The sequence below is a fragment of the Petaurus breviceps genome, unplaced genomic scaffold (assembly GCF_028583685.1).
Source record: "Petaurus breviceps papuanus isolate PSGF00001 unplaced genomic scaffold, PetGlider_PUasm1.0 138, whole genome shotgun sequence".
NCBI lineage: Eukaryota > Metazoa > Chordata > Mammalia > Diprotodontia > Petauridae > Petaurus > Petaurus breviceps.
Genome location: NW_027185694.1, coordinates 7,139,687 through 7,167,184, shown reverse-complemented (window position 1 = coordinate 7,167,184; position 27,498 = coordinate 7,139,687). Strand labels below are relative to the sequence as shown.

Genomic DNA, 27,498 nt, shown 5'->3' with positions numbered 1-27,498 from the left:
GGCAACATCACCTTCCCTCCTTGGGCCTCTTGTTTTCTCATCTGTAAAGTGAGTGGTTTGGGTTAGGTCCTCTCACTTCTATTACTTACAAACACCAGAAAGCTTTAGTACGTGCACAGTAGAGCATTTCGGTGAGAGGCATTAAACACTAGTCTGCCAGAAATTTTACTGGCTACCATTTTGTCCCCAGCACCAGGTTAAGGAATGGTGTTTTATTAAAGTGCTGTGTAATTTGGCCACCTATACCATTGAGGTCCTATCTGACCCTCACTGAAGACATTAGTTGCTCTGCTGGTGTGAATTTTTACCCCTAATCAGATATACATTCCAGAACTAAAGCCAAATCAATGTCTTTCCATGAAAAGCTCAAATCTTAGAATACCTTGCCTAGAGTACCACACAAGGGGACTCTTCTGTCTCTTTTCTCTGTCCCCACCTCTAGAGTAGAAAGAAGGGACTGATATTTTTCTACCTGTTTTATAGCATGGTTTCTTATTTTTACAACTGTTTGTTTTAGATATTCTAATTAATGGCATACTCATTTAGTGAACTTACTCTTTGAAGTTTTCCTAACAAAAAAACAAAGCAAATAAAGGTGAGGCTTAAAAAAAAATTCTCTTCAGTTGGATACTTATGGAGTATGCTTTTTAAGTAAAAATTCATTGAGTATAAAAATCCCATTACACTGACACACACACACACACACACACACACACACACACACTCTTTCTCTGAGGATAAAAATTAGCCTCATCTCTGAAATGGGGATGATACCAAAACTTATTTTAGTGGTAGGAGCTAAAATTCGATTTTGGGGGGAGGAAAGGGAAGTTCAGGTTTGAGCATGTTGAATTTGAAGACATCCAAGTAATCCAGGCAATTAGAAATGTAGTTCTTATTCTGCAAATCTGTTTTGTGTTTATATGGTGCATTCACTTCTATAAATTAGATAGGAACATATAATATCTACATTTTAGTATGAAATTGAATCTGGTGTTTCTCAGTTTATGAAACACTATGTAGCCAAATATAGTTAACACATTTTTCCTGAAATTTGGATTGTGTTTATACCTGAGTGCAGTCTACAATTAGTATTTGTGTGTGTGCATATATATTCTATCCCCTTTTGTGATTGTGATTTTTATTCACATTTATCATTTATGATTGTAACTTTATTATTACTGAGGCCTACCTTTAGACATATATGTTCCCGTAAAACAAATTTCTGTTTCTAGTCCTACTTTCAAATTTAATTTACATGATATATTTGAAGATAGATCATGATCAAGTACTTGCTATTCATGTGATACTGAACCAAGTTAACTTACTTCTTTTTTTTAATTTTATTTATTTATTTTTTTATTTTAAAAGCAATCGGGGTTAAGTAACTTGTTCAAGGTTACACGGCCAGTTATTTCTGGGTGGGTGCTAAGTGTCTGAGCCCGGGATTCGATCTCCAGGTCTTCTCAACACTGGAGCCGGTGCTCTTACTCACTGTGCTACCTGGCCGCCCCAAGTTAACTTACTTCTGAGCCTGTTTCTTGGCCAATAAAATTGGGATAATAATAATATTTGCAATAGCTTCCTCAGATTCTTATAATAAAGGGGTAATTCTTATGAATTATAAACCTTAAATCACTATATAAACGTAAATCATTACTATTTTTCCTGTGGAGGGGTAGATATGGGAAAAATTGGGTTGATATTGCAACTTTTGGTGAGGAAAGAGTTAACATAGTTAAGACAGCCTTGGAAAAAGTTTTATATTACATTATTTTAAAAAAATTATTGATTAGGTGTCTTTAACTAGCTGTTTACTTTAGAAAGAAAAAAATCTACAATACCTCCGTACCCACTTAAGTTTTCCCAAGCCATGAAAAAAATAGCATCAATATATTATAAACACTTCCATATAGAAATTCTTCAAACCCTCTTCTAAGAATTTCTTTGACTGATCACCTTCTTATAACATTTTTTTCCTTTAGCAATGATTCTCCCCCCCACCACCCATAGCATTTCCCATAATATGTTTTCATGATATATGGATCAGTCAACGGAAGTTTTCTTTCATCTTGTAAGGTATTCTTTTTAGCTAGCCCAAGTTGAATATTGTTTTGACCTAGATTAATATAAACAGCAGGACAAGATGCTACTTCAAGAATGTTGGGTGAGAATCATAATTATGAGGACTGTGGTAACATAAAGAAAATGTCTTCACTGTAGAAGGAACTTTTGTGGCCATGTTCCCTATTTTGAGCTTGTTAATCATTGTGGTTCTTTCTGAGGTTCAGATTGCCTAAACTGATGAACATGTTTAGTGTTAGAATAAGATAAGAATTTAGATCTTTTGGCTTAATATTCTTCCCGCCAGACCAATAATTTTCAAGCAGTAAATCTTTGGTTCCCTGGTTGGATCAGAGTGGGATAATAGAAAATTTGTTTATTTCTATTCTAGTGGTTTGTAACTGGACTATGCCAATGATTAACAAGAGCAAACAGTGGAAAAAAATCCATTATCTTCAGAAAGTTCCGTATACACCATGACCCCTGAATGGGGGGTACTCAGCTATTAATTTGATAACTCAGTTCAGGGCAGGTATCATTTCCTTTCTAGAACCTGAAGGTGGGCAGCAAGATACACACTGTGTAATATGCTGGGCCTTAAATTCTAAATTCACAAGGACATAGAGAATTTTGTTATCATGTGCTTACTGATCTTGCTTTCCCTTTCTGAGCTTTCCAGTAGATTTTTTTTTTTTGATGGGGGGGCCAGGGTGTGGGTGAACAATTGTGATCAATGATATGTTAGCAAGCATATCATGAGCACAGCATAGATCAGTGCTGCTAGATGAAAATTGCATTTGTTTTAACTGGATTTTTGCGTAAGGAACCAGTATAATAAGATACTTTGACCAGTTGCTGTGAATGGTTAAATTTCTCATACTAAACCTAGAGGACTCTGTCAGATTACCCTACAGTTATATAGGCCATGAGTCTAGCTCAAAAAAAAAAAACCCAGGGATTCCACTATTTGATGTCTTACTCCTGTTCATTTTGTAAATTCTGGTTGGAAATACAGCTATTCTCATGGTACTTATGTGGTACTTTTCCTCTGGTCAAATGGTAGTCCTAAAAGATCCTTTTCTTTCCTCTTCTGCTCTCCTCAAGGGGAAACTTAAATGAAGTTGAGATGTATAATTAAGCCAAGCATGAAAACACAGTTGAGAGTTATCATTTTAATAGTCGAATGCAAAAAGAACCAACCTCAGGGCTTTCAGTGTTCTTTTCCCAAGTAAATTCTGGAAGGTGGCACTTAGCCTAATTCTTTGTCTTGGCCAGTTTATCCCCATAATTCTTTAGACTCACCAAAATATTGTATGCATTCTGAAATGCCTTGAAAAGATTTCAAGGGTGAAGTGATTTGAATAAAATGCTTTTAAAGACTTGGCATTTTAAAATGATTTACATGTATCTAAATTTCATAATTTTTAAATATTAACTTAATTCTGGGGACATATTGTGAATTATTCTGCTTTCAATTTACATTTAGAGTTTATTTCCAGTGATCTAGGTAAAGGCATGAAATTAATGGAGGGAAAGTGCTATTTTTTCAAGTCAGAATTTCTTTATTATTTGTTTTGATGGTTTGGTGATATTGTGGCGCCATCTTTCCACTGGGCTGATAGCATTTGTAAATATTAGATGATCAGGAATTAATTTCTTTTTTAGGACAATATTTGCATAATATGTGTGTATCTCCTTCAGATTCAACAGAAACCATAGTTTCACAAGAAGTACCAAAACCCAGAAAAGGCTCAAGGTTGCTTACCATTTTCTATCTCCATCTATTGCTAATATGGATACTTTGAAGAAAGGCACTTATTTCCTTACTTTATTTTCTCAATTATGTGGTCCTGTAGGTAAGAAAAAAAGAAATTCTTCTGGCCCAAATGGGAATCAGGCTGTGCCTTGGAGCATGAAATATGGTTGTCCCATGTTCATGCATAAGCTTGCATAATTTTAAAGCTTCTACACCTACCATGCCTGTTATTATCCTAGCATTTTGGCACTATGATGCAACAACCCCATTATCTGCTGGCTTCTCAGGAAGCATCCCAAATTCAAATGACTACCTCTCATTTAAAAAAATATTTTTTTTTAATATTGTTTCCAAGACAACCTTGATGAAATGTCAGCCTTTGCTAGGTTCCAAACCCAAATGAGAAGCATTGTTATCTTCATCCCTGCCGGGTAATTTGTACACTGCAATAGTTTGTTTGGAAATATGCCTGTTGTTCTTTAAAATATGCTTAATGCGAGATTAGAGAACAGAAGTTTTGGAAGATTTTTTTTTTCCCCATTTCTGTTTATACAAGCTCATTTCTACACCATTTAAAATAAAGAGCTTGGGCATGTATAGTATTTAAAAACCCTTCACATGATGTTTTTAAAACAGATCAATTTTAGCATTAAAATGTTAGGAATTCAGCCAAGGAAAATTCAACTTCGATTGTATAGCTATAATGATAATGTATTATAACTGTCTTCTTTGAAAGTGATTGTACCAGCAGAGCTGAACCTGGTGAATTACATAATTTAGGAGTGTTTGCCAGAACGCACTGTTTTAGGGGGATTATTCAAAAGTCTTTCCTTTATAAAAGCAAAATGAAAGATAGATTGTATTATGAGGTACTTAAATCACAAAGAATAGTCATCACAGAGTATCTAAAGATAACTCATTTAAATAGAACAGAAGGTCATATGCCCGAATGCCAGTTATCACACTTAACTACTTGGCAAAATGTAAAGGATGTAGGAGACTGTGATTTCTGGTGTTCAGCTGCTTTGGCATGAATTTTTTTAAAATGTCTTCGGTCTGCTTGTTACTTGCATAAAATATTTCTAAGATAGCCTGAGACAATATCCTTAAAGCTTAGGGTTTTTTTTGTCAGTTTATGAAATTCAAGACCCCCTACATAATACAAATTAATGTGAGGAACAGAGGTATATTAATGATTACTGTTATAGGCTATAAAACAATTGCTTTACTGTGTGTCCATAAACTATTAAAAAAGAATAGACTGGTGTGGGCATATTGGTTTATGTGTACGCATCAGTATCAGGTATGGTTTGAGTAATGCACTAACTTTGACCCTGTGTTTTAAGGGTCACTGATCATATTAATTGCAGTTGTACCCAGTTAGACTTTTCCGTTTAGAGAACTTGGCCAGGGTCAGATTGAAATGAAATGGGCTGCTTTGAAAGATAGTAAGATCCCCATTGAGATGGTGTGTATAGAGAGAATTTCTGTTTTAGATTAGGATATTGGATTAGTTGATCACCAGTTGGCCTTTCAACTCTCTTAAGACTCCATAGGGTAAGCTGGAGAGAAGGCAGAATTTGGAATCTGAAGCCCTAGCTTTGAATTTTGACCTTGGAACTCTAATGAACTGCCTTGAGCAATACCTTAGCCTTCAAGCCCTCAAACCCTTATTTGAAAACTAGGGAGATTGGAATATGATACCCTTTCCACTTGAAAAAAGGTAGATGCTTTGTAATGTAAATCATAGTCCTTTGGAGAGGGACTAGCAAGTGTAATGTTGGTGGTGTGCAGCTCCAGAATAGGATTTAACAAAAATCCCCTTTCCCCTATTTTTTTTTAAAATAAAATCAAAGTTGGATTTTTTTTTTTTTAACGATATAACACCTCCACTCTGACATTGAATCTGAGGGTGTGGGTGAGTATGATGACAAAGTTATTCAAATTGGGTAATCTTGAAGGCTTGTTAAAATACTGCAGTTGTCACTGAAGCTTTCTTTTATCTATGTTTTAAAGTAAATATAAGAAAATACCATCTCTCTCTCTCTCTCTCTTCCTCTTTCCCTCTCTTTACCTCTTCCCACCCCCTCTCTATCTCTCTTTTGTATTAATCCAAATCCTATTTGCTTCTCCCTTTCTACTGTATAGGACTACCCAGAATAAGTCATATCCTTCTTTTCTCAGACAATCCTTGGAAATTTGTAGACTGCAATCATTAACTTGTCCCCTAACTTTTGCCTCCCAAGTCTTCTCTTCTTATTAATTTTAGATCATCAGGCCATTAATCCACTTTCAAACACTGTTAAACATTATAATAATAAGTTTATAATCCATCTATAGGAATATAAGATTCTACTAAACCACAGGGATCCTAGTTTTAAATTTGAGCCATCAGTTGTACTTTATAAGCTACGTAACAGTACCTTTACAAAGACAAATTTAGATTCTTTTTATTATGAACCACAAATGTAGAAATAGTATCTAGAGTTATTTTTTAAGAGGGAGAAGGCATTAAATGATTGATTAATTCTTTACAAGTAGTAAGGATTAATCTTTTCTGTTATGTGAATGTGGAAACAGCTGATACTTAGCAGTCTGAGTTGGCCAAAATATCATTTTTGAAGTATTTTTTAAAGTGTTCTAGTTCCTGCTTTTTAAAATAAATTGAAGGGGGATTTAATTTAGCATTAATGCCTTTTGAATCACGCATGACCTGTTTTGTTTCCTTTTGTCTTAGTTCAGCCGTGCTTGTGACTAAAAATAAGTGCTTATGCATCCTGCCCTGTTTTTTTGTCTCAGTTCCATTGATATCAACTGATAACCATCACTGGGCCACTCTCTTAAATTGAATTTCCCTCCTAAGGTAGCAGGACCAGAACTGTGATGCTTTCTGTTCCATGTGCCAGTTGTTTCAGTGATGGACCTCTTTTGTAATATTGTCCTGCCTTTGATTTTACCTCTATATTCGAATTCCTTTCTTCCTTCTTGTTGAATTCCTAGTGACTATTGGAGAGCCTAGCTTTATATAATAAGTGACTTAACATCTTAGAGTCCTGTATTATACAAAAAATCCTATTTCTTTCCCTGGTAGTTTGGTTTTGTATAGCTGTTAGTTCACCCTTCCTTTGTGTTTGAGTACCCCAAACACAGTTAGTGCAAAATAAAAGACAATAGTGAAACTTTTGAATCACATTTTAGTGTATTAGCTTTGACATTTGAATTATTTTTCTTTCTGTCATTTCAAGATATGTCAGTGATGCTTCTTAAATTTTGGTAGCATTTTCTCCCTCCTTCCTCAAATCCATCACCATAGAATATTAGTCATTATTAATAGCATTAAGGGGTCCCATGCTCAGTTTTTCCCCCGTGTTCCCTCATCTGTGTCATTGGGATCATTTCTTCGATGAAAGTCTTACTCCTTCCCAAGTTACCTGACAGTTCAGACTTAGGGTCAGATTTGGGGTGTAATGAAAGCTTTCCTCTAAATCGAAAAGGTAAGACAAGCACTGCTTTTAGCTCCTCTGAGTTGGGCAGTTTCGGGCTCTCTGGTGTCCTTACTTGGATGGCATGTATTTATTTGGATGCTGTCTTTACCTTCCAAGTTATCACTAGAATGGACATTTTTCTTTTGGTTAGCTTGGATTTGTTACTGTTTTCCCTTTAGTTGAGAGTAGAACCTGAATAAAATGTTAGTACATCATATTGCTTAATTTTCTACTGAAGAAGATGGAATGAGAGTAGATACTTAATTTTTTCTTGCTCCACATTATATAAGGTAGACAAGAATGGCCAAGAATCACAACAGCTCTCTGATTTCTCACCAGCTTCAGTCATTCACTTTTATCTATTTATCCCTTTTTTTAGTTTTTCTTTTTGTATATCACTCAGCATTTCTCAGTCCATGGATAAATTGAATAACCTGTATTCCCTTTATTGCCACATAGGATTATAGAATATTAGAGCTGTAAGAGACTAGGCTTCCCTGGTTTGAGTTTATCTCATCTAGGCTGCCACCTAGTAGAGGAACCTCCACTCCAGTGTTGTGCTGGTGCAGTGTTTAACAACCAGCTCTCTAGGAAGAGGTTGGGTGGACAGGACTTTACCTGACATTCTTTTTAAGTTTAGTCTGCATTATTTTCTCCATTGCTTTCTTAAGTCTAGACGATTAACAAAACAATAAACCAAGCCTCTATTTGTAGCATTTGATTTTTCTGAGGTGTAATTGTACATACTGAAGATTTCCCAGCCATTTGAGCTGGCCCCAACACACGCCTGCTTCCTCCCTGTCATCCTGATAGATATGTGGACAGAATTTTTCTTAGCATTCAGTATCCTTTTGAATATTCCCTTTCTTTTAGTTCCATCATATAACAATCAGTTTCCTTGTTAGACAAGCCTAACTTTTAGAAGCTTTTCCTACAGTCTGCTTCCCTTTTACTATGTCTTATTCCTAATTTATTCCTAATTCTACTCCCCTTGAACTATCCAAAACAAAATGGAATCTCTTATGAAATAGTCTTTCAGAAATTTGAAAGCAGTTTTCATTTCTTTAGTGTTTCCTCCTTTTTACCTTTTTTCTCTTGCTCAGAATAAATGTCTCCAGTTCTATATCATTCCTTACTTTTGGGAATACTTTTAAAAGACCAAACAAAATTGTGATGTCACATTTCTTTATACAAGCTCCTCGAGGGCAGGTAGGATATTCCCAGTACCTGGCATGATACCTGGCATATACTAAATGTTTCATTTGTTCAATTGAATTGGTAAAAGGTGGGGATTGAACTAGATGTTCTAATTAAATTAGTTCCATCCATAACATTCTAAGACATTTTCTCATTTTTTGAGGAATATTTGATGAATTTTTTTTTCTACCGTGTTTCCCCGATAATAAGACAGTCTTATTATTTTTTTTGGAAAGAAAAACACCAGAGGGCTTATTTTCAGGGGAGGGCTTATGTTGTCCTGCCTCAGCTCTCCTCCGTGGCACTGCTCTCAATGGCACCAGCAAGCAAATCACTGGGGAAGAACAGGATGACATGCTCACTGCTGCAGCTCTGATTGGATGCAGCTCGGAGCAGGGCATGCGTTTAAGGGGGGGGGGGCGCGGTGCATACAGAGGGTACCGTAATGTAGCGTGTAGCGCAGGGGATCACCTGCACTACAGTAGCAATCTCAATAGGGCTTATTTTCGGGGGAGGGCTTATTATCGGGGAAACACGGTATCTTGTACCTAAGAGCAGTTTGTTGGTTTTATTTTAGAAAATAACCACTTATGATAGCCTTCCTGGTGTTCTGTTACTCAACACTTATTTTTTCCTTAAATGTGTAACCGAAGAAGAGCCAGAACCAATCCTATTCATTGCTGACAAATTAATGCTTTGAAATTAGCTGCTGTGCCTTAGTTCGCTAAGACCAGAATTACAGAACTTAGAAAAGACCTTGGAGATCATCTCAAATAGTTCTAATAGGTCTGTCATCTCCTTCTGGCTTCCCAGGCTTCCTTCAAGTCTCAGCTAATGCCTCACCTTCTGCAGAAAACCTTTCTCAGTGCTCCTTTATCTTCATCTCTTCCCTCTTTATTCTGTACTTAGTTCATAGTTGTTTAAATGATGTCTCCCTCATGTAACTGAGCTCCTTGAGAGCAAGGATAGTTTTTTCCTTTTCTTTGTGTCCTTATTGATTAGCTCAGTGCCTGCCACGTAGCGGGTGCCTGATACCTCCTGGGTGACTGACTTATAATCCCCTCATTTTATACACTAAGAAGCCAAGGCCTAGAGAGTCGAAGTGACTTGACAAGGGCAGATTTTAGTATACAAACCCAGGTCCTCTTGGCTTCAAATCCTTTGTTCTATCATGTAAGACATGCTTTCCTTTCAGATGTCTCTGAATTCACCTCTAGGTTTTAGAGACTCCTTGTGGCCCTATGACTTTTCACTTCCTCTCTCCATCATCTCACATTAATGGTAAATTTATAATCATTCTCATAACTATGATTAAATGTCCCATCTCTTTGCTTTATGCAGCATTCCTGACCACTTAATTGCTGCACATTAAATAAATGGTTTGCTTTTGCTGTCATTGTACTTGCGTCATGTTGTGGAGAGAATCTTTGCATATTTTGAAAAATGCTTCTATCTTATGCATTTGGTCTTATAAATGTAAATGCTGAGCATGCAGAAAATGTACTTTAAGTTTTTTTATGACTATTTAGTTGAACTGATGGTAAAACTGAACATCGAGACTTTGATGTTTTATAAGGCATTCTCCTCCACTAATTAACTTCATTAGTACAGTTAATTAGTGGGAAAGAATGCCTTATAAAACATCAAAGTCTTGATGTTTAATCACAGCTTAAAAGAAGTTTTATACCCTTCGATTGGCAAATACAGTCCAATTAGTTTGGAAGCGGGGTCAACAATTCCAATTTTTCTCCTTTGTGGTCTTCTTCAGAAGTGTTCAAAACTCTATGGTTAGTCCATTGGTTGGAAGGATGTCACATGAGCAGCCTAGGTATTTACTTTAGAAAAGCTGCATTTCATTGGACTTTGAAATAGACATTTAAGGCAAAATTCTATTGGAAAACTTACATACATCAACGGAGCAGAGAAACCTAATTTCTCTGTAGGCTCCAACTTGTCTGTTCCCTGAACCTCTCCTTGTAATAGAAACCATCAGTCACTTCACAGTGTAGGGTGCTTTAAAATCTTTTTCTGGACTGATTTAAATCCAGTGCTCTTCTAGGGGTAAGACCTTAAAGGGACCTAGGTCACTGCCCCCCCACCCCCCCGCCCTTCATTTTTTGCAGATGAGAAAATTCAGGCCTAGAGCAAGAAAATGATTTGCTAAAGATATAAACTCCCTATTTCTAGGTATTAAATCATGGGCAATCTAATATCTGGGCAGTCTTTTTTAAATGAATTCATGCAAGAAATTCAGAAACATTTTTGACCAAAAATTATTGTTTTTAATTATTCTGCTAGTAACCAATAGTCAACCAAAACCAAAAAGGATACCCCCCCCCCCAAACAACAACACGAACTTTGGAGGTCACTCCACTGTGATATATTGTGTATCAATTTTACTGGTTCTTTTATACTTCAAATAGAGTTTATAATAGCAATAATGTAATTCAGATAAGCAATTATTGTAATTGACCTTGGCAGTGAGCATCCTTGGCTTTTACTACAGTTTGCTTAATACTTGAGGAAGGCCAATTATCTCATAATGCCCACTTTGTTAGAAATTATTGTTTTAATTATGGCACTCAAAATACATCACTTTGTCAGCATTATAAAGTCACACGAGGGAATACCATATCCATGCATTCAAAGATGTTTCTAGAGTAGCTAGCTTTATCTTGTGGCATTGCTGTTGTTAATTTCCTCTACCCCCACCCCATTATTCTTAAGATGAAATTAATGGGTTTGGAATTATTTTATTAATTCCTGCCCAGATGGGCCATAGTGAGAAAAGCTACAGTTCATGCTGAATATACTGCTCTAATTAAGTGAGAGTAGTAAGTGCCAATAATCAGGGTGGCTTTAAGATTACCCAGGGTGCTTTACCATACATAACTAGTCTTTTATTACAATCTGCCTCTTCAGGTCCAGAAAAATGGGCTTTCTTGTGCTTTTCCTTTCTCTGTCCTCTTCCTTCACATCTTTCCTAGCTTGCTTGGCTTTTGTGAAATGGTCTGACTTACCTTGCTTGCCTTTACACTTCCTATACTTCTTCAGATTGCAACCCAGGCCTAACTCTTTCAGGATGAATTTCATCCACTCTTCAACCCTTCAAAACACTTCCTACCTAATCCCCTCAGCTTTAAGTGGTCTAGCTCCTTCCATCTCTCAGATCAGCCAATCAATAAACAGACTTTTAAAAAATTAGCTATTATATGGCAGATGCTGAGGAAACAAAGACAAAAATGAAATCTTCCCTGTCTTCAAAGACCTTATCTTCTGTCCAGGAAGAAGATGTAGACATATCTAAGAATTATGCTTCTAGTCTTATGTACTAGTAAAAATTGTATTGCAGTTATGTATGTATTTTTCTTAACCCTTCATCAAGAGATTATAAGCTCCTTCAGGGCAGAAACTGTATGTTGATTTATCTTTGCATCCTTAGCACATAGCAAAGTACCCTGAGCATAGTCAGTTCTTAATAACTTTTTGTTCGGTTGGATTGAACTCCATGGTATATTTCTGCTGTTCACAGATTTTTATCTTTTTTTCCTTTATTAAAAGAAGTAGTAAATTCCTTGAAAACAGATCTCAATCTATTCTGAAACATTCTTTAATTTATTCAACAAATATTCATTGAGCACCCGGTGAATATAAGGCACTTTGCTGTAGTCTATGGACACTGTATGAAAAAAAATAATCAGTCAGACAACAAACATTTAAGTGCTTACTGTGTGTAGGCACTGTGCTAAGCATTAAGGATACAAAGAAGAATCAGCAACAGGCCCCAGCCTCAAGGAGTTTATAGTCCAAAGGAATCAATTTTTCATTCTAATAAGAATGAGACAAACGCTCACTGCCCTCATTGGACTTAATTCAGCAAAGGAGCTTATATATTCTACATGAAAACTAATTCAGAGAATCATATGAAAGCATAGCAATAATAATAATAATGGTAACGTCTTACCTTTATGGGTAATTTGTGGTTACCAATGGTTTATGAACATTAATGCCTTTGGTTGTTTATTTTTAAGTTAAAAGGAGGAAGATATTTCCAGGAAGCAGGATCAGGAAGGGCTTCGTTTTATTGAAGAGATGGCATTTGAGTTGGGCCTCATAAGCTGCTTGGCAGTTGTATGTATGAGAAGAAACAGGTGTGATATTCCACATGCTCTGTGAGTAGTTAACCCACTGGGATAGAGCATGGTGCTGATCAAGTCCAGCTCACCGTGTGAGACTTTCAGCGTTTTACTCTTGCTGTGACCACACACCCACTTCCAGCCCTCATGGTAGATTTAGAGACACAGATATTTTTCAAAAGCGCTGGTTATCAAGTGTTGTTATGTTTCAGAGACATGAAGTGGCCCATATCATGAATAGAAACGTGTTCTCTGAGACAGAAGAGCAGCACTTGGGTATTCTCTTCAGTTTTCTCTGATCGTGGAAGGTTGTGGAGGACATGCCTCAGTGCAGCAAGGTGAACTACACTGCTCACTACCGCAGGCTACGTCGTGAAGAGTCCTCTAATGTCTAGAACTGACTGAATTCTTCCTGGGGGAGAAGAATTACTTGGAAGGGAAGGGTTTTCATCTTGACATGGTTGCCAAAACTTCAGGAGCTTGGCTCTGCCACAGTCCCCACCCTTGCATAGCACCTTCAGGACTTCTTCCAACTAGTGAATTTTTAGACCTTATTTTATGAAGATTAGTAGATCTGTTTTTGGTCAAAATGATTATTCTGTAGCCTCAGTTACCAGTGGCTATATTTGATTTTTAATCCCTTTCACACTTTGCTTATTTGACATTATTTTATGTTTTGTATTGTCTTTCATGTGAAAATTTTCCATTAAAGTCATAAAAATGCCATTTATTTAAAATCAGCAAAAGTAAATTGATATTGTATTTCTGTTAGGCTTCGATGATATATAACCATACAGCATCAAGGGATGAATGCTGGCATTTTAAAAGATAGATTTTTGTGACAGGGAGTAGCCAGAGGTCATTGTGCTACATGGCTTCCCAAAGATAATCCAGTTTGCTCTCTTTTCAAGTCTGGGCCTAGCTCATTGTCTAGATGTGGTAGTAGATCAACTCAATAGGTTGTCCGTCTAACTGTATGTTTAGCTTGGACAGCAATCATTCTTCATCCATTTTATTTTTCTTTGCATGGATCATGTCAGACAGATCTCTTTTGTGTGGTCACAGGTCTCATTTAAGAGGCTTAGCAGCATTCTGGGGTTTGATGCAATCATCTGTATGGCTGCAAATCATGGAATCTTCAATAAAATCAGAATTTCATGTGACCCCAAAGGGCAATGGAGAGACAGAGTGTTCACAAGTAAACATGTTGCTACATGTTATCAACAGTGACTTTGATATAAGGAATGCCATCCACCAAATACACAGTGGTAAAAGGCTGTGAGCCCATCACATCAAGAGCCAGTGATTATACATATATGACTTGCATGCTTCATTTGTATCTATGGATTGTTTAAAGACTGAGAGAGGAAGGCCTCTAGTGTGTTGGATGACATGAACCCACATAGTGAGAGGCAAGAATGGATTCTGGCCTGCACTTGGAGGAAGTGCCCACTTTTCTTGAGGACACTGATCAGTTCGTTTCACTCAGTAGGCATTTATTAAGAGCCTGCTAGGTCCATGATATCTTATTGGACACTGGTACACCTACACAAGTGAAAGAATCCCTGCCTTCAAGGAACATTCTACTGTTAAATTGTTTTAAGCAACCTGGCACTTTACTTTGCTATTCGTCTGCTATGACTAATGGCGATTTTTTTTTTTTTAATCCCTTGGGGAGGTAGCCAAGATTGGGGATTTTTTTTTTTTTTGTACGTGTCAATTTACAGAGAAGGTAAAGAGTTCATGGAGATCCAAGGCTGTCATTTAAATGGAAAACCATTAGTTCTCATAGGTGGCTAGCCTTAGTAGATTGTCTTGTTGATTACTGCATATCTGACAGTAGGTCTGTGAATCATTCTTTTAGAACATGCTCTTTAATTTGCAGTCAGAATTAGTATTGCCCAACTGTTCCCAGTCTTCCTTGGATATGGGCGTCTTACCTGTGATCTGACTCCTCAGCTAGTATCCAGGTTGCTATTAGAGAGAGGGAGCAGGGAATAACTTTTTGATTGCATTCATTTCATTTGCTTTTTTGTTCCCCTTTTCCCTGCCTTAAGCTGCAGCAGTCTGAAAGTTTATAATTTTTAAAAAGGAAGAAAAATGGCTTTTGGCCATACTGCCAGAAATGTATGGACAAGGGACACGTGTGTGTGTGTGTGTGTGTGTGTTTGTGTGTAGAGAGAAAGAGATAACTCTCTAGTTCTTTAAAGTGCTAGAGAGATAAACTTTCATTGCCACTGTAGATAACAGTGTCGTAAGTCTATGTAGTATCATAAGTCATAAGTGTCATTGTACTAATGAAGAAATTTGAGATGAAGTTGGCTAAGTAACCTGCTCAGAATCATCCAGCAAATCTGTAGTAATATGAAGATTGCAACTAAGAGTTTCTGACTGGCAATACTGAAACTGTAAGACCTCTATAAATTAATATACTGTATTTTCCTTCTGTATCCCAGCTAAATTACACTCAAATATGTATGGGGTATATTTGCATACATAATATATAAAGAAATATATACATGACTATGGAATTAACACTCAGTGGGAGAAAAATGTTTAGCCTTTCATGTAGATTAAAACAGTTTATTGGGGGAAAATAGCAGTGTGAAAAGACTTTCCAATAAATTTTATTAGTTTTATAAATGAGGATTCTGGTTCATTAAGTTATAGCTTGCCAAGTGTTAACAATGAATCACTTAAGTTCTATAAGCATCTACCTTACTGAAGCTTTTTTAAAGGCATTTATTCGAAGTCTGTTTATATTTTGATCTAAGAACAGAATGTAGGTATGCATGTGTGTCATATGTAGTTGTGTCTGTGTGTATCCATAAGATTGTGAGCTTTTTGAGGACAGACGTTTTTGCCTTTGGGGGAGGGGGTGGAAACCTGAGTGCATAGCACCATGCCTGGCACAGAGTAGGCATTTAACAGATTCTTATTGACTAGCTATAGCTAGCTAGACAATATGGAAAGCTGAAGGGGTGGTATTCTACTCTTCTTTTTTAAGACTACTGGGCTTGTGTATGTACAGCATTGTTTTTGTGAGCAGTAAATGATAAATAACACATTGAATGTATCTAGAAAATTTACATTATGTAAAAGAACATTTGATCTCAGTTAAAATTTTCCATAGGACCATGTTCAAGTGCATGTAATAAGTAGGAAAGAAGGGTATTTGTCTGTGCTTTGCATATCATTTGTTTTTATGTTTTCAGCTTATGTTTTAGACTGTCATTTTATGGTGTTCTTTACTTTCCACCATTTTCTCAATTCTTATTTCCTTACTCTTTTTGACAGAATTCTTAATATCAAAAGTATAAGAGAGAGAAGAGAGGCAGAGTCAGAGGGTGGTTTCACTAATGGCCTCTGCCACATTTTAGGAGCAATGATGTGAAAAGAAGGAGGTTATTTTACTGATGTGAGGAATTTGGTGGCATGCCTTCCATTGTAGTTGGGCAACTGTACCTAGTGCTGCTATAGCTATTTGTACCTGCACAAGCCATGTGGCTTGTTGGATAGTCCTGTTGACCCGCTTAGACACTTATTAAGCAGTTGAGAGACTAAATAGTTTTTCCACTTATAACTTAAATCCTCCAAATGTTAGTTCTTTCTTTCATAACCTTCAGTATTTTACATTGTAAGGAAGAAGAGTGTTTGAACAAGTAGGTAGAGTTTTCCCAGTTATTTTCAGAGTACACATGGGACTATTTTGTATCAAAACCCTAGTATAATGAAATAATGGAAAGGTAATTATGTAGGTGTCTGATGGTTATCATGTGGTGGAGGGCCAAGTAGTTACAGTGTGGATTATTTTATAGGAAAGTCCTGATTTAGTCATTTTTTTAATCTTTTAAATTCAGTAGCATAATTGGTGTTGACTTTCTCTGAGTTAACTAAAAGGAAGGACTGAATGGAATGAAACTTGGGATTATATACTTAGACCTGTTGATTTCAGTATCTCTGAAAGAAAGGGGTGAAGGGGAAATGGCATTTACATGGCACCTACTAAGTGCCTGGCTAAGCTTTTTATGAATGTTATTTCATTTGAAAGATATTATAATATCCTGCTCACAGAGATAGTGTTACCCAACATCCATCAGTAAAGTTGCTTGTCCAATAGTAGGAGATGAATTTGTACCTTTTTACTCCCATTGTTTCCTCTAGTTCCTTCTCTAACCTACAGCACATGTCACTATAGCCCAGTGGTCATAGAAAATACCAGAATTAACTAGCCCACTCTGAGGTAAGGTTATGGACCTTAGCTTTGTGAGCATATCACCAACTAAGATTAACCAGTGTAACCGTATTTAATGAATACCTTTGGGGTGATGCCAAAGGTTTATTTCAGAAAGGGGAAAATACAAGTAAGAAACCTCAAGAGGATATTAAACTAACATTTTGATTTGAAATAGATTTTGTTAATACTTTGTAAATTATTGACTATTTTTACCTACAAGTAGATCATAGATAATGTAGAGGATAAAACCAAAAATATTTCCTTGAATATTGAAAGAAACATTTGGAAATTGAAAAATATCTGGGATTTTATGTATTGTCTGTATTATGACTCATGGTGTTATGCTAATCCTATGCTATGCTCATATTAGAAAATATTAGAAATTGATTGTCAAATTTCATGGTGTGGTTTATTATATTGCAACCAAAGTTTGCTTAACCTGAATAGAATAAGGCAGAAAAAACCATAGCTGGACTTTGGAATTTAAAGTACATGTTATTCATAGCACGTTCTATGGGGTCGTACATTTAATAGAAAAAGCCTTTCATCTTTGCACAGGGAATATTTTGAAAGGTTCTCCCAGTATTTATTAACACCAAAAAATTATTGGTGATTTTTAGAGACCCAAACTTATTTGTGAAGTTGAAATCTGATTTGTGTTAATTTGAGAATAGAGGGCTCTATGAAGACTGTTTATAGCTTATGGGTGTTAATTATTTCCTTAATCAGGTAGACTTTTTAAAAACTCCCTTTCCCTGTGATGAACAGTAGACTGGCACAAGTAGTAGTTTGTTTGGAAGTTCTGCCTTTTTTGTAGCTTTCTCTTCACCCTTCTACCCCCATATTCTGTTCATTTGCATGCTAATTTACATTAAGCTACACATATTCTTAGTCAGTTTGCACTTCAGTTAATTTTTTTTGTTTTAGTTCTATTGAGCTGTCCCATACCTAGTACTTTTTCATTTTTTCTCTCATTCTGATGAATCTAGAATTTTTATCCCCGAAATTATTCTGTGAGAAAGGGGGCACTGACTTCCCTGTATATTTCAACAAAATTTTAATGGGAAAAACTTTACAAATGCATTATTCTGGTTAAATAAGAATTGCTAAGGAAACCCTTTTTCTAGATACTTAATGAAAATGTTTCTTCTCTGTGTGTCCTTGTATGGCTTCAATTCTCATGTGATGGATCACTCATAGTGTGATGGTTCAAATGCACAGTTCAAATAGTTCCAGGTAAAAGCAATGCAAGAGGCAGTAAAGCCAGCTCACAAGGCTCTAAGAAAAGATAAAAGCAACCAGCAAAGAGGTAAGAGCAGGTGGCCAGGAAGTTCTCTGCTGTCTCATGTGCTCCCTGACAAAGTCCCCAAACTATTTTTGTGTCCTCCTTGCCCATAGTTCCCACATCTGAGGCCCAAATCATTCCACCTGTAGGCAAAGTTAAATCAGATTATTCCAGGTCTGCTTTATCAGTCTTGGCTGGAAACAGCGTTGGTTGGTGGTATGGAAATATAGGGGTTAGCTCAGTCCTTCCCTCCCTACCAGTTCCACTAATATCCTGGCCTACAGCAGGTTTGCCTAGTGTAGGCTTTCGTTTACTCCCTCTTTGTTCCCCATGTTCTTGTCAGAGGTCTTACTTCTGTCTTGAACTTTTGTCTAGGAGCCAGTTCTCATCACAGACTATGGATATGAGCTGTTGGGCTTAACTTTTATAGAAAGAGTTTCCACAGTTTGACCATATTCTCTTGAATATAGGTTATATAGTAGGCTTCCAGACTCCCTGACAGGACATCCTTTTTGGGGGGGAGGGCAGTATTTTCTTCACTCCGTAGCACTACATTTTAGGAAAGATGTTGACAAAATGGAAGGTGTTCAGAAGAGTTAGATGGTTAGAGGATTGGAGACCATGCCATGCATATTAGAATCAATTGGGCAGAAAATTAAGAATAATTAGCCTGGAAAAGAGTAGACTTAAGGTAGACTTGATAGCAGTCATCAGATATTTGCAGGACTGTCAAATGATCTGCTTAGCTACAGAGAACAAGGCCAGGAGGAGGAACAGGTGGATGATGTAGAAGCAGGCTTAGGCTTGGTTTAAGAGGGGAAAAAACCCTTTATAACAATTGGAGCTGTCCAGAAGTGGAATGGTCAGGTGGGTAATTACTTCCCTGTTTCTGGAGGACTCCTAGATGAGGAATGGATAAATATTTGTCAGCATTTATTATCCAACTAGGTGGTCTTTGAGTTTCCTTCTGGCTCTCAGGACTTAATTTGGAAGGTGCTTTTATAATTCATAATTTATATTATATATAAAATATATGTAACTATATGTTATATAAATTATAAAAATTATAATTAATTTATAATTAAGTCCCTAATAGTTTAGTGTTACTTTTTCTCTTCAAAGTAGACTTCAGAAGAGAATCATTCTAGTTTAATCAAGGTACTAGTTTTTAACAAACCAGTATTATTATTACCTGTCTTTATTACTCTTCTCCCCTCCTCCCCCCTCTGAAATGACTACATTTTTTGCTGAAATACAAACCTAAATAATACTGTGACAGTCCTAGACCTATATCAGTCATGGGTGCTTTTTTGCAAATAGCACTTTTGGAGAGTCTTCTTCCTCGTCAATCTTTGTCTGCTTTACTTTTGAGACTAAGTAGGGTAAAGTTTTAAAGGTGCTAGATTCTTCCAGTGATGGTATATGACTACAAGTAATAAACTATTATTGCCTCTTTAAAAGACTAAAGTTGAAGATTTCACAGTATGTGGAAGCAGGTGGAAATCTATTACAAATGAAGAATTTTTTGGTAGACAAGCAGTGTAAAGGATGTAATTGGAGAAATGTATGATCAGAAAAAAGATAGGCCAATCATATAACCAAAATGATGGACAACTTGTGTGGTACATTGGTATCCACACAGTGTTGAGAAGACATGAGAAAGATCTTCAGGTCAATTCTACATGGTGCATGTATGGAGATTGTAGACAAGAATCAGACAGGAAGGGCTCTGATAGGTTGTAGGAGGGAGTTCTCAGGTGAATGAACACTCAATTCCACTAGAATATTATAGATTGTCTACATCAATGTCACCATGTTGTACCCCTGTCATGATTCTGAATATCTTAGTTGAGAAAAAAATGACCTTTATAAATGCACAGAATAATCCTTTTTAGATTAGACTTAAGATTCCACCTCCCTAGATTTCATTTATGACCAGCATAAGATAAAAAGCTTAAAAACTCAATTTCATCTTTAGGGGCTATATGATTATTAAAAAATTATTTACTTATGATTTTGTTCACTATAGTTAGTCAAAATGAGTACTTCATTTTGGGCTATGAGTATTTTCCATCATCTATTCAATGTAGTCAAGAGCCTCAGAAAAATCTTGGTCAGGTCAATTGTACTCTCAGTTTTCTGTGTAAGAGCTAGGCTTGGCTCATCTAGAGAACCTGGTCTGTCATGAATAGAAATGTCTCCCTGGGGTAGCTCTAAATAGAAAGTGGAATGGACCAGACTGGTCTAAGCACCTCTACCACCTTGACCATAACCTCCCCTTGGACTTGAATGGATGATAACCTAGGACCATGGAAAGACTCCAGAAAGAAAGTACTCACCACCAAAATCGTTGGTACCATTCAGGATCAGAAAGGGCTATCCTTTTATCATTGGAAATAACATTACAGAAGATGCACTACCATCTGCTTTTCCACTGCACCCTAAGGAGTCAGTGGCCTCTCCATATGACTTGTAATTGAAACCTCTTTTTTATGTGTTTACTCCTTGAGAGCAAAGACTCTCTTGCTTCTGTTTGTATCCTCGGTGCTTATCATATTGAGCTACATTTAGTAAGCAATTAATGCTTTTTCATTAATTCATTCATTTAATTACCAAAGCAATTGAGTTTCATAATATAACTAAAGACTGTGATCATTCTTAGAAGTTTCTCTCCCAGCCTTCAGGTCCTGCCCTAGAGGCAGAAGTGGGTTTTCTACAAACTTTCTCTCCCGGTTTCATCTTTTGTTTATATATATATATATATATGTATGTGTATATATATATATGTGTATATATATATATTAGCAACTTATCCTTCCACTTCTGTAGTATAGATATTCTTTTTTTTTTTCTAGCAGACAACTCATCACAAAATTGGGCCCTTTTCATTGGCCATTTCTAATACAGTGAAATTGCTCATGCTGGCTAAGTAAGTTACTGTTAGTTATAAGCCTGCCTTATAAAAAACTTGTTGAAATTTCTCAGTGATAGATAGGATTGAATAGGAAAAGGCATCCATTTACTGTTACTAAGTCTTTCTAGAGTAATGATTTGACTCCGATAAGTTCTTTATTTGATATGCAGGGTTTAAGTAAAAGAAAATCTCAAGAGTAGGACTTGGGGCAGGGTGGGAGGAGGAAAATATTTTAAAATCAGTTTTTCTCATAAAAGCCTGACTTTGTTTTAATCAGTGTTTGTTTAATTATTGCTGTTAACACACTCCATAAAAGATCAGAGGGTCCTTTCAGTTGAAGAATGGAGGATTTGTAAGATTTGTGATGTGAGTCTGTGCCAAGTCTGATTTGACTCGAAAGCAATTATGTAATTAAGCATTGCACATTGCCCCAATGCCCATTGTGGAGATCATCCTTTAAATTCTTTTGATAATTAACTACTTTATCATTCTACTGGGGACCTCTAACATCACTTTATTAAGCTGTAAAATCCTAGAATAAAGTATCCATAGTACCAAAACTGTAACCAGATAGAGAAAAATGGAACTCCAGAGTATCACATGCATAAAAAAATGGAAATAAATGCTTAAGTTTCAGTAAACATCACTATTTAGTCTCTTTATTTTAGGTGCTATTTCATCATTACTTTTTTCATTTCATCATTGCATTTTTACTTCTTTTAACAAGTATAACACTTCTACATAATATATTGGAAGCATCCATCCCAACTCTGTGCTAATCATATGTTCACATTCACTTCCTATTTCTTAGGAAAATATATTGTTGGAGTTGAATATTAAGATAAGAACAGGGAGATTGAGGGGGAGGGGCAGAATGTGGAATAGTTCTTGATTTGACATTAGAAGTGAATAATGAAAGGTATTTCATAAGTGGGTCTTCTACAAACTTTACCTGCCTCTCAGCACTTCCTTCCTCACTGTGGTACCTGGTACTTTCTAGCTGCCTTATAGTCTTCTAACTGCAACTCTAGAAACTAGAATTCGCACTAAAATATTAGAGAATGAATGTGCCTTATGGAAGAGGGAAATCTCTTTATTATTTTCCCTACCCCCCCCCCAAAAAAAAAAAAAAACAACAAACCTCTTGTAACAGATATGTACAGTCAAGCAAAACAAATTCTCATATTTCCCATAGCCAGAAATACGTTTGTGTTTTTTTCTCTCATTCTGCATCTTGAGTCTGTCACTTTTCTGTTAGGAGATTGGGGAGCATTCTTCATCCTAAGGCCTCTGGAATTTTGATGGGTTATTGCATTGATGACAGTTCTTAAGTCTTTCACATTTATTTATCTTTACAAAATGTTGTTGTTGTCAAATTTGAAAGAAAGAAAACTAAAGGGAAAATGCAGTGTTTAACTCAAAGGATTGAATATTGAACAGCATTTAAGTCACCATTGTGCCCATATCATAGAGATGTTATTTAGAAACATAGGATGAGAAGGGCAGTCCCTTACTACCTCTCAAATGATTTCTTACAGGCAGTTCCTTAGTCTACTTATAGGTAATACAGACTCTGCAGAAAGTAATAAGGCTTAGAATACTGAGGTTTTGAAAGTAGTCACAGTTGGTTTGTTTCATCTTTTCTCCTTGTGGGTAGTTGTTCTGATATATTAAGCCTATTCTCCATGGCAGGAATGTCTTTATTTCACATGTAAATCCAGTGTAACGTAGTGGAAAACACTCGGGGCTGGGAATCCTGAGGCCCATGTCTGAGTCTGACTCTGTCACTAAGCCACTGCTTGGCCTTGAACTAGATGACTGCCCCCTCTGTGAGCCTCAGTTTCCACATCTGTATAATGGGGATGTGAGGGGTGGGGGTTGACTAGATCCCTCCATGATCTTGTCCTATTTTAGAGCTCTGCTTCTCAATTGTAGTCACCTGGCTCTAGTGCCTAAAACCACGATATGGAAATTGGACATTTGTTTTTAATAATTTGAGGGCGGAAATGGGGCTTTGTTCATTTCCTCAGTGATAGAGAATTAAATTTACATGGGTTGGTATTTATTTTCAAGTTTCCATTTTTAACCAGGTTTAAATATGTAAGCAGTTAACCCTGGAATGTTTCCTCATGAATTTACCGGAATATAGAACACAAACATTTCCTAATCTCTAAAGCCTTCCTCTTAACAATAATGTAGCTTGGAATTGTACTATTTGGAATATATTTTGTATTTATATATATTTTCATATAGAATATCTCCATAAGTAGAATTTCAGTTAATTCCAACAAAAGGTAAAGATGTGACAAATAATACATGAAAGAAAAATAGTCTCCATAGAGGGTGTTGCCGAACACTGGCTGCTACCCTTCTGTGCCTATCAAGCCATGCCTACCATGTTCCTGTAACAGCTGCTAGTTAGTAATGCATATAAATGCATTAGATATAACAGGGTACATTTGTGTAACCTTTTGAGGCCTAAGGAGGAAGAGTTTAGTTTTTCTAAAAAGAGTGTGATTCTTTTCCTCCTGGGCCTCCTTCTTGCTAATGGTTAACAGTTCCCCTCCTCTCTCCCTCCTGAAAGATGGTTTCTTTGTTGCCTTCACCACCATCTACTTGTGCAGAGAGATCTCTAGCTGTACCAACTGATATATGGAATAATTAATATTATTATTTGTCCTTCCTGGGACAAACACCTTGAAGGTTTAAAGAGGAAATAAATTTTTAAAAACCAAGGATATGAATAGGGAGTAGACCTTTGATTTCACTGGTCCTAGGAATTCCCACCACCAGGGCAGGTTCTGTGCATCTTAAGGTCCTGGCAGTTGATGGTCTAGTTAATAGAGTCCTATACCTGGAGTCAGGAAGACCTGAGTTCTAATCTGGCCTGTGACACGGGGGAAAGTACTTCACCTCTGTTTGCCTCAGTTTCCTCAGCCTTAAAATGGGTATTATAATAGTGCCTACTTCTAAAGGTCGTTACTAGGATAAAATGAGATAACATGTATAAAAAGCACTTAGCAGAGTGCCTGATGCACAGTAGGCACCATAGAAATACTTATTCCTTTCCACCTTTGAGAGTTGTCTCAAATACTGACATTAAGTGATTTGTCCAGAATCAGTAAAGGATAATGCATTAAGATCTTAACAAATGTAATTTCTTTTCTTTTTTTTGGGGGGGGGGGAGATGGGAGGCATCATCTCAATCTACTGTATTCTAACACATTTACCCTGCCTCCCTAAAAATAGTTCCCAAACAGTGCTTTTTTATCTTTTACACAGAAGAAATCATATGTGTGTGCATACATGCATACATACATATATACATACCATCCTACGTGGAGACAAAAGATTAACTTTTATATATTTATTTAAACATAGTTCTCTAGAGAAATTTGAAATATTTGTATTTTTTGATAGTGGTGCTGGGGGTATCATCAATTTTTATTTAATTCATTCTTATAATTTTAGTTAAAGATGCTATATCAGTAAAAGATTTTTAAAACATTCTTTCCTTAAACTGGTTTTCCTTGTGGTGACTTACTATTTTATCATTCTCTTTTTCCCTCCACCATACCCTCTCTTTCCTTTTCCTTTTTCTCTTTCCCCTTCCATTTTTTTCTCCACTTCCCCTCTTTTTCCACTCCGCAGACCCCCCTCTTCTCTCTCCTCCCTCTTCTTCTCTTCCCTCTCCTCTGCCCCTTCTCCTAATAGTTTATTCCAAAATAAAAAAGGAAATTAAAGTCTTCATTGAACAGAAAAATAGTGGCATTAAAAATATAGTAACTTTTGACACCTTCACCTTTCTAATTTCAGAGTTCTTCTGTGTCCCCATCTGCCAGTTTCAGAACTGCAGAGAAGCATAGAAACTCAACAGATTATTCATCAGACAGCAAAAAACAGAAAACTGAAGAAAAGGAAATAACAACTCGTTATGTAAGCTCATACTCACTTTGCTTGATCCTAGTCTTATTTTTCAGTGCTATACTGGTAGCCACTTTTCCTTTAACTATTTCTGTCTAAAACTAAGATTTAGGGGCAATAAAACTTTTTAAAAATGAAATGCTAAGCAGTTGGTATTGTTTTTTAGTACCATATCTAAATCCCCACTTTTCAAACTGTGAAGTGGGGTTTTGGTTTTTTGTTTGTTTTGTTTACTGTGTGTGTTGGGGTTTTGTTATTGTTATTGCTGCTGCCAGTTTGGGCAAATAGTGCAAGTATCTTGAGTGTCTATTTCAGCTGATCACTTTATTTAAATGGGGCAATTTTTCTTTTCCTCTTGCTAGAGACATAGCAGATTTATGGGGGCATTTTGTGCCCAGTTGCAAATGGCAAGAGTATTATATAGCAGTATTGCAATAAGTGGTGGCTATCAGTAGCCATGCTGTATTTTAGATATTTGGTAGAATGTAATTTCCCATCATGTGTGATGTATTCAGGCTGTCCTCAAGAGTAATTCAGTTTTACTAAGAACTCTTCAGTGCCTGAGAAGGCTTACCTCGCCTCGATGGGGTTGTGGCACTTAGAAGGGGTTTGTTTAACTTAACTGTCTAAAAATATCATTCTCTTCTGAAAAACAACAATAACAAAGCATATTTCCAATTGTCAATGCAGGACAGTGATGGAGAGAAGAGTGATGACAACTTGGTAGTGGATGTTTCCAATGAGGTATGTGTGCCTCTCTGATGACAACGAATGTCCTTGTTTTCTGATACACACCAGATACACTCATGAAATAATGGGTCTTGTTATCCAGAAAACAGGTTTTCTTAATTTCTGCTCTGACCCAACTGTTGTTCATCTTGGGCTCTTTTTTTTTTTTTTTAATTCTTATTTTTCAAGGGTCTGTGATTTCATCAGTGTGGGAACTCCCTCAAACAATGTAAATCCTAACCTCTTCATGCCTTAGGACATAATTGAATGACTTGCTCCCCCACCACTCCAGTCATCACCTGATAACTAGCCTTTTAGTCATGAGCTTCTCCAGACTCATCTAGGCTGGTTCTCTGTTGACAGACATAGACAGTCTGTTACCAGGCACATTTTGACGACTTTCCAGCCTGGGAAGGATTTGCCAGAGCTTGTTCTTTCAAACTACAGTGCCAAGAACTAAGCTTCACCTCCATGCTGTGATGTCAGAGTAGGACTTCAGTAGAGGATTTATGGTTATTATTATCAAGTGTTTCTAAACTTTTTATTTTCCCTTTGATATGAATTATCTTGAATAATATACATAGTTTATGGTCATCTTCTAGAACTACAAATAGGAACGTAGAATTTTGGTTTGATATTTGTTTGTAAAGAACTAGTATTTTCCCTGTGGTGCAAGTCTAGAAACTTTTATTTGAGAATTTGAATGGACTGGAAATGTTTTGTACATAGCCTATTAAATTCTCTCAGATAAAAACTTTTTTTACCCCTCCCTTTCTCCCCCTCCATCCCCATGGACTGTAGCTTTGTGACTTCAGGTGCTGCATTAATATCCATGTTGTTTATTTGTAGGATCCCTCTTCCCCTCGAGGGAGCCCAGCACATTCTCCAAGAGAGAATGGCCTGGACAAGACCCGTCTGCTCAAGAAAGATGCCCCAATCAGTCCAGCCTCTATTGCATCTTCCAGCAGTACTCCTTCCTCAAAATCCAAAGAACTTAGCCTTGTAAGCAGCACTATTTTTAACTCTCTTTTTCTAAGGTGTCTTCTTTCAAGATGATTGGGTTGATTCCCCCTTCTCTCCCCAGTATGGCACTCATGAAAGGGGTATGGCCAGCCGCCTACTGAAAACTCCCATTGTTCCCATCCAGTAGATGGTTGATAAGACTGTAAGACCAGGGTCTTTTTGGAAGGGGGAGAATTTGTTAACCTGTAGATAATGGATACATTTGTGTTGTGAGTCTTCTTGCAAGGATATGGGAGTTGGGAGAAGGGGAAATGGAGTGAAATGTGTCATCCTACAGATGAATAAGTATATGCTAGTGTTCCAGAGAGATTTTTGTGCTTGTGGTTTATGGTAAATTCACTTTTCAGCTTGGATGTGATTTTGTTGCTAGCTTTGTTTGAATTACCAAGCTATATTCAGCTGCAATAATTTTCACTTCCTATCTAAAAAGTAATCTGTCACTTACAAGAGTCTACTTTGACTCCTACCACAAATCACAATGCAAAAAAGCTGCAAGAAATCGGGATCATTCCCCTCCCTGCCTTCTCTTTCTTTGTGGCTGTAGCTAATCACATTTACCATGACCAATTAAGTCTCTGGAACCTACCCTTTAAGAAAATTTAAGATAAATTTGCTTAGGAAAGAACTCTTAGAGAAGGAAGGAAAATTCCTCTCTTTGTCTACATTTTGCAGAATGGAGGATATATTTGGTATAGGAGTGGTGTGTGTGTGTGTGTGTGTGTGTGTGTGTGTGTGTGTGTGTGTGTGT

The 27,498-nt window shown here is 36.7% G+C and overlaps 1 protein-coding gene across 5 annotated transcripts in view; it reads left to right on the top strand.

Moving 5' to 3' along the window:
• Positions 1-27,498, top strand: part of LOC138175134 (transducin-like enhancer protein 4) — a 155,806-nt gene that overhangs the window by 109,287 nt on the left and 19,021 nt on the right. For all 5 annotated transcript variants that reach the window (XR_011171899.1, XM_069105508.1, XM_069105499.1 and 2 more), the window contains 3 exons: positions 24,891-25,010; positions 25,689-25,742; positions 26,577-26,729. Coding sequence is in view for 4 of the 5 variants with exons in the window: in XM_069105508.1 (XP_068961609.1) it covers positions 24,891-25,010; positions 25,689-25,742; positions 26,577-26,729 (327 nt within the window). In the remaining variant the exon portion in view is untranslated. The remainder of the gene's footprint in view (positions 1-24,890; positions 25,011-25,688; positions 25,743-26,576; positions 26,730-27,498) is intronic.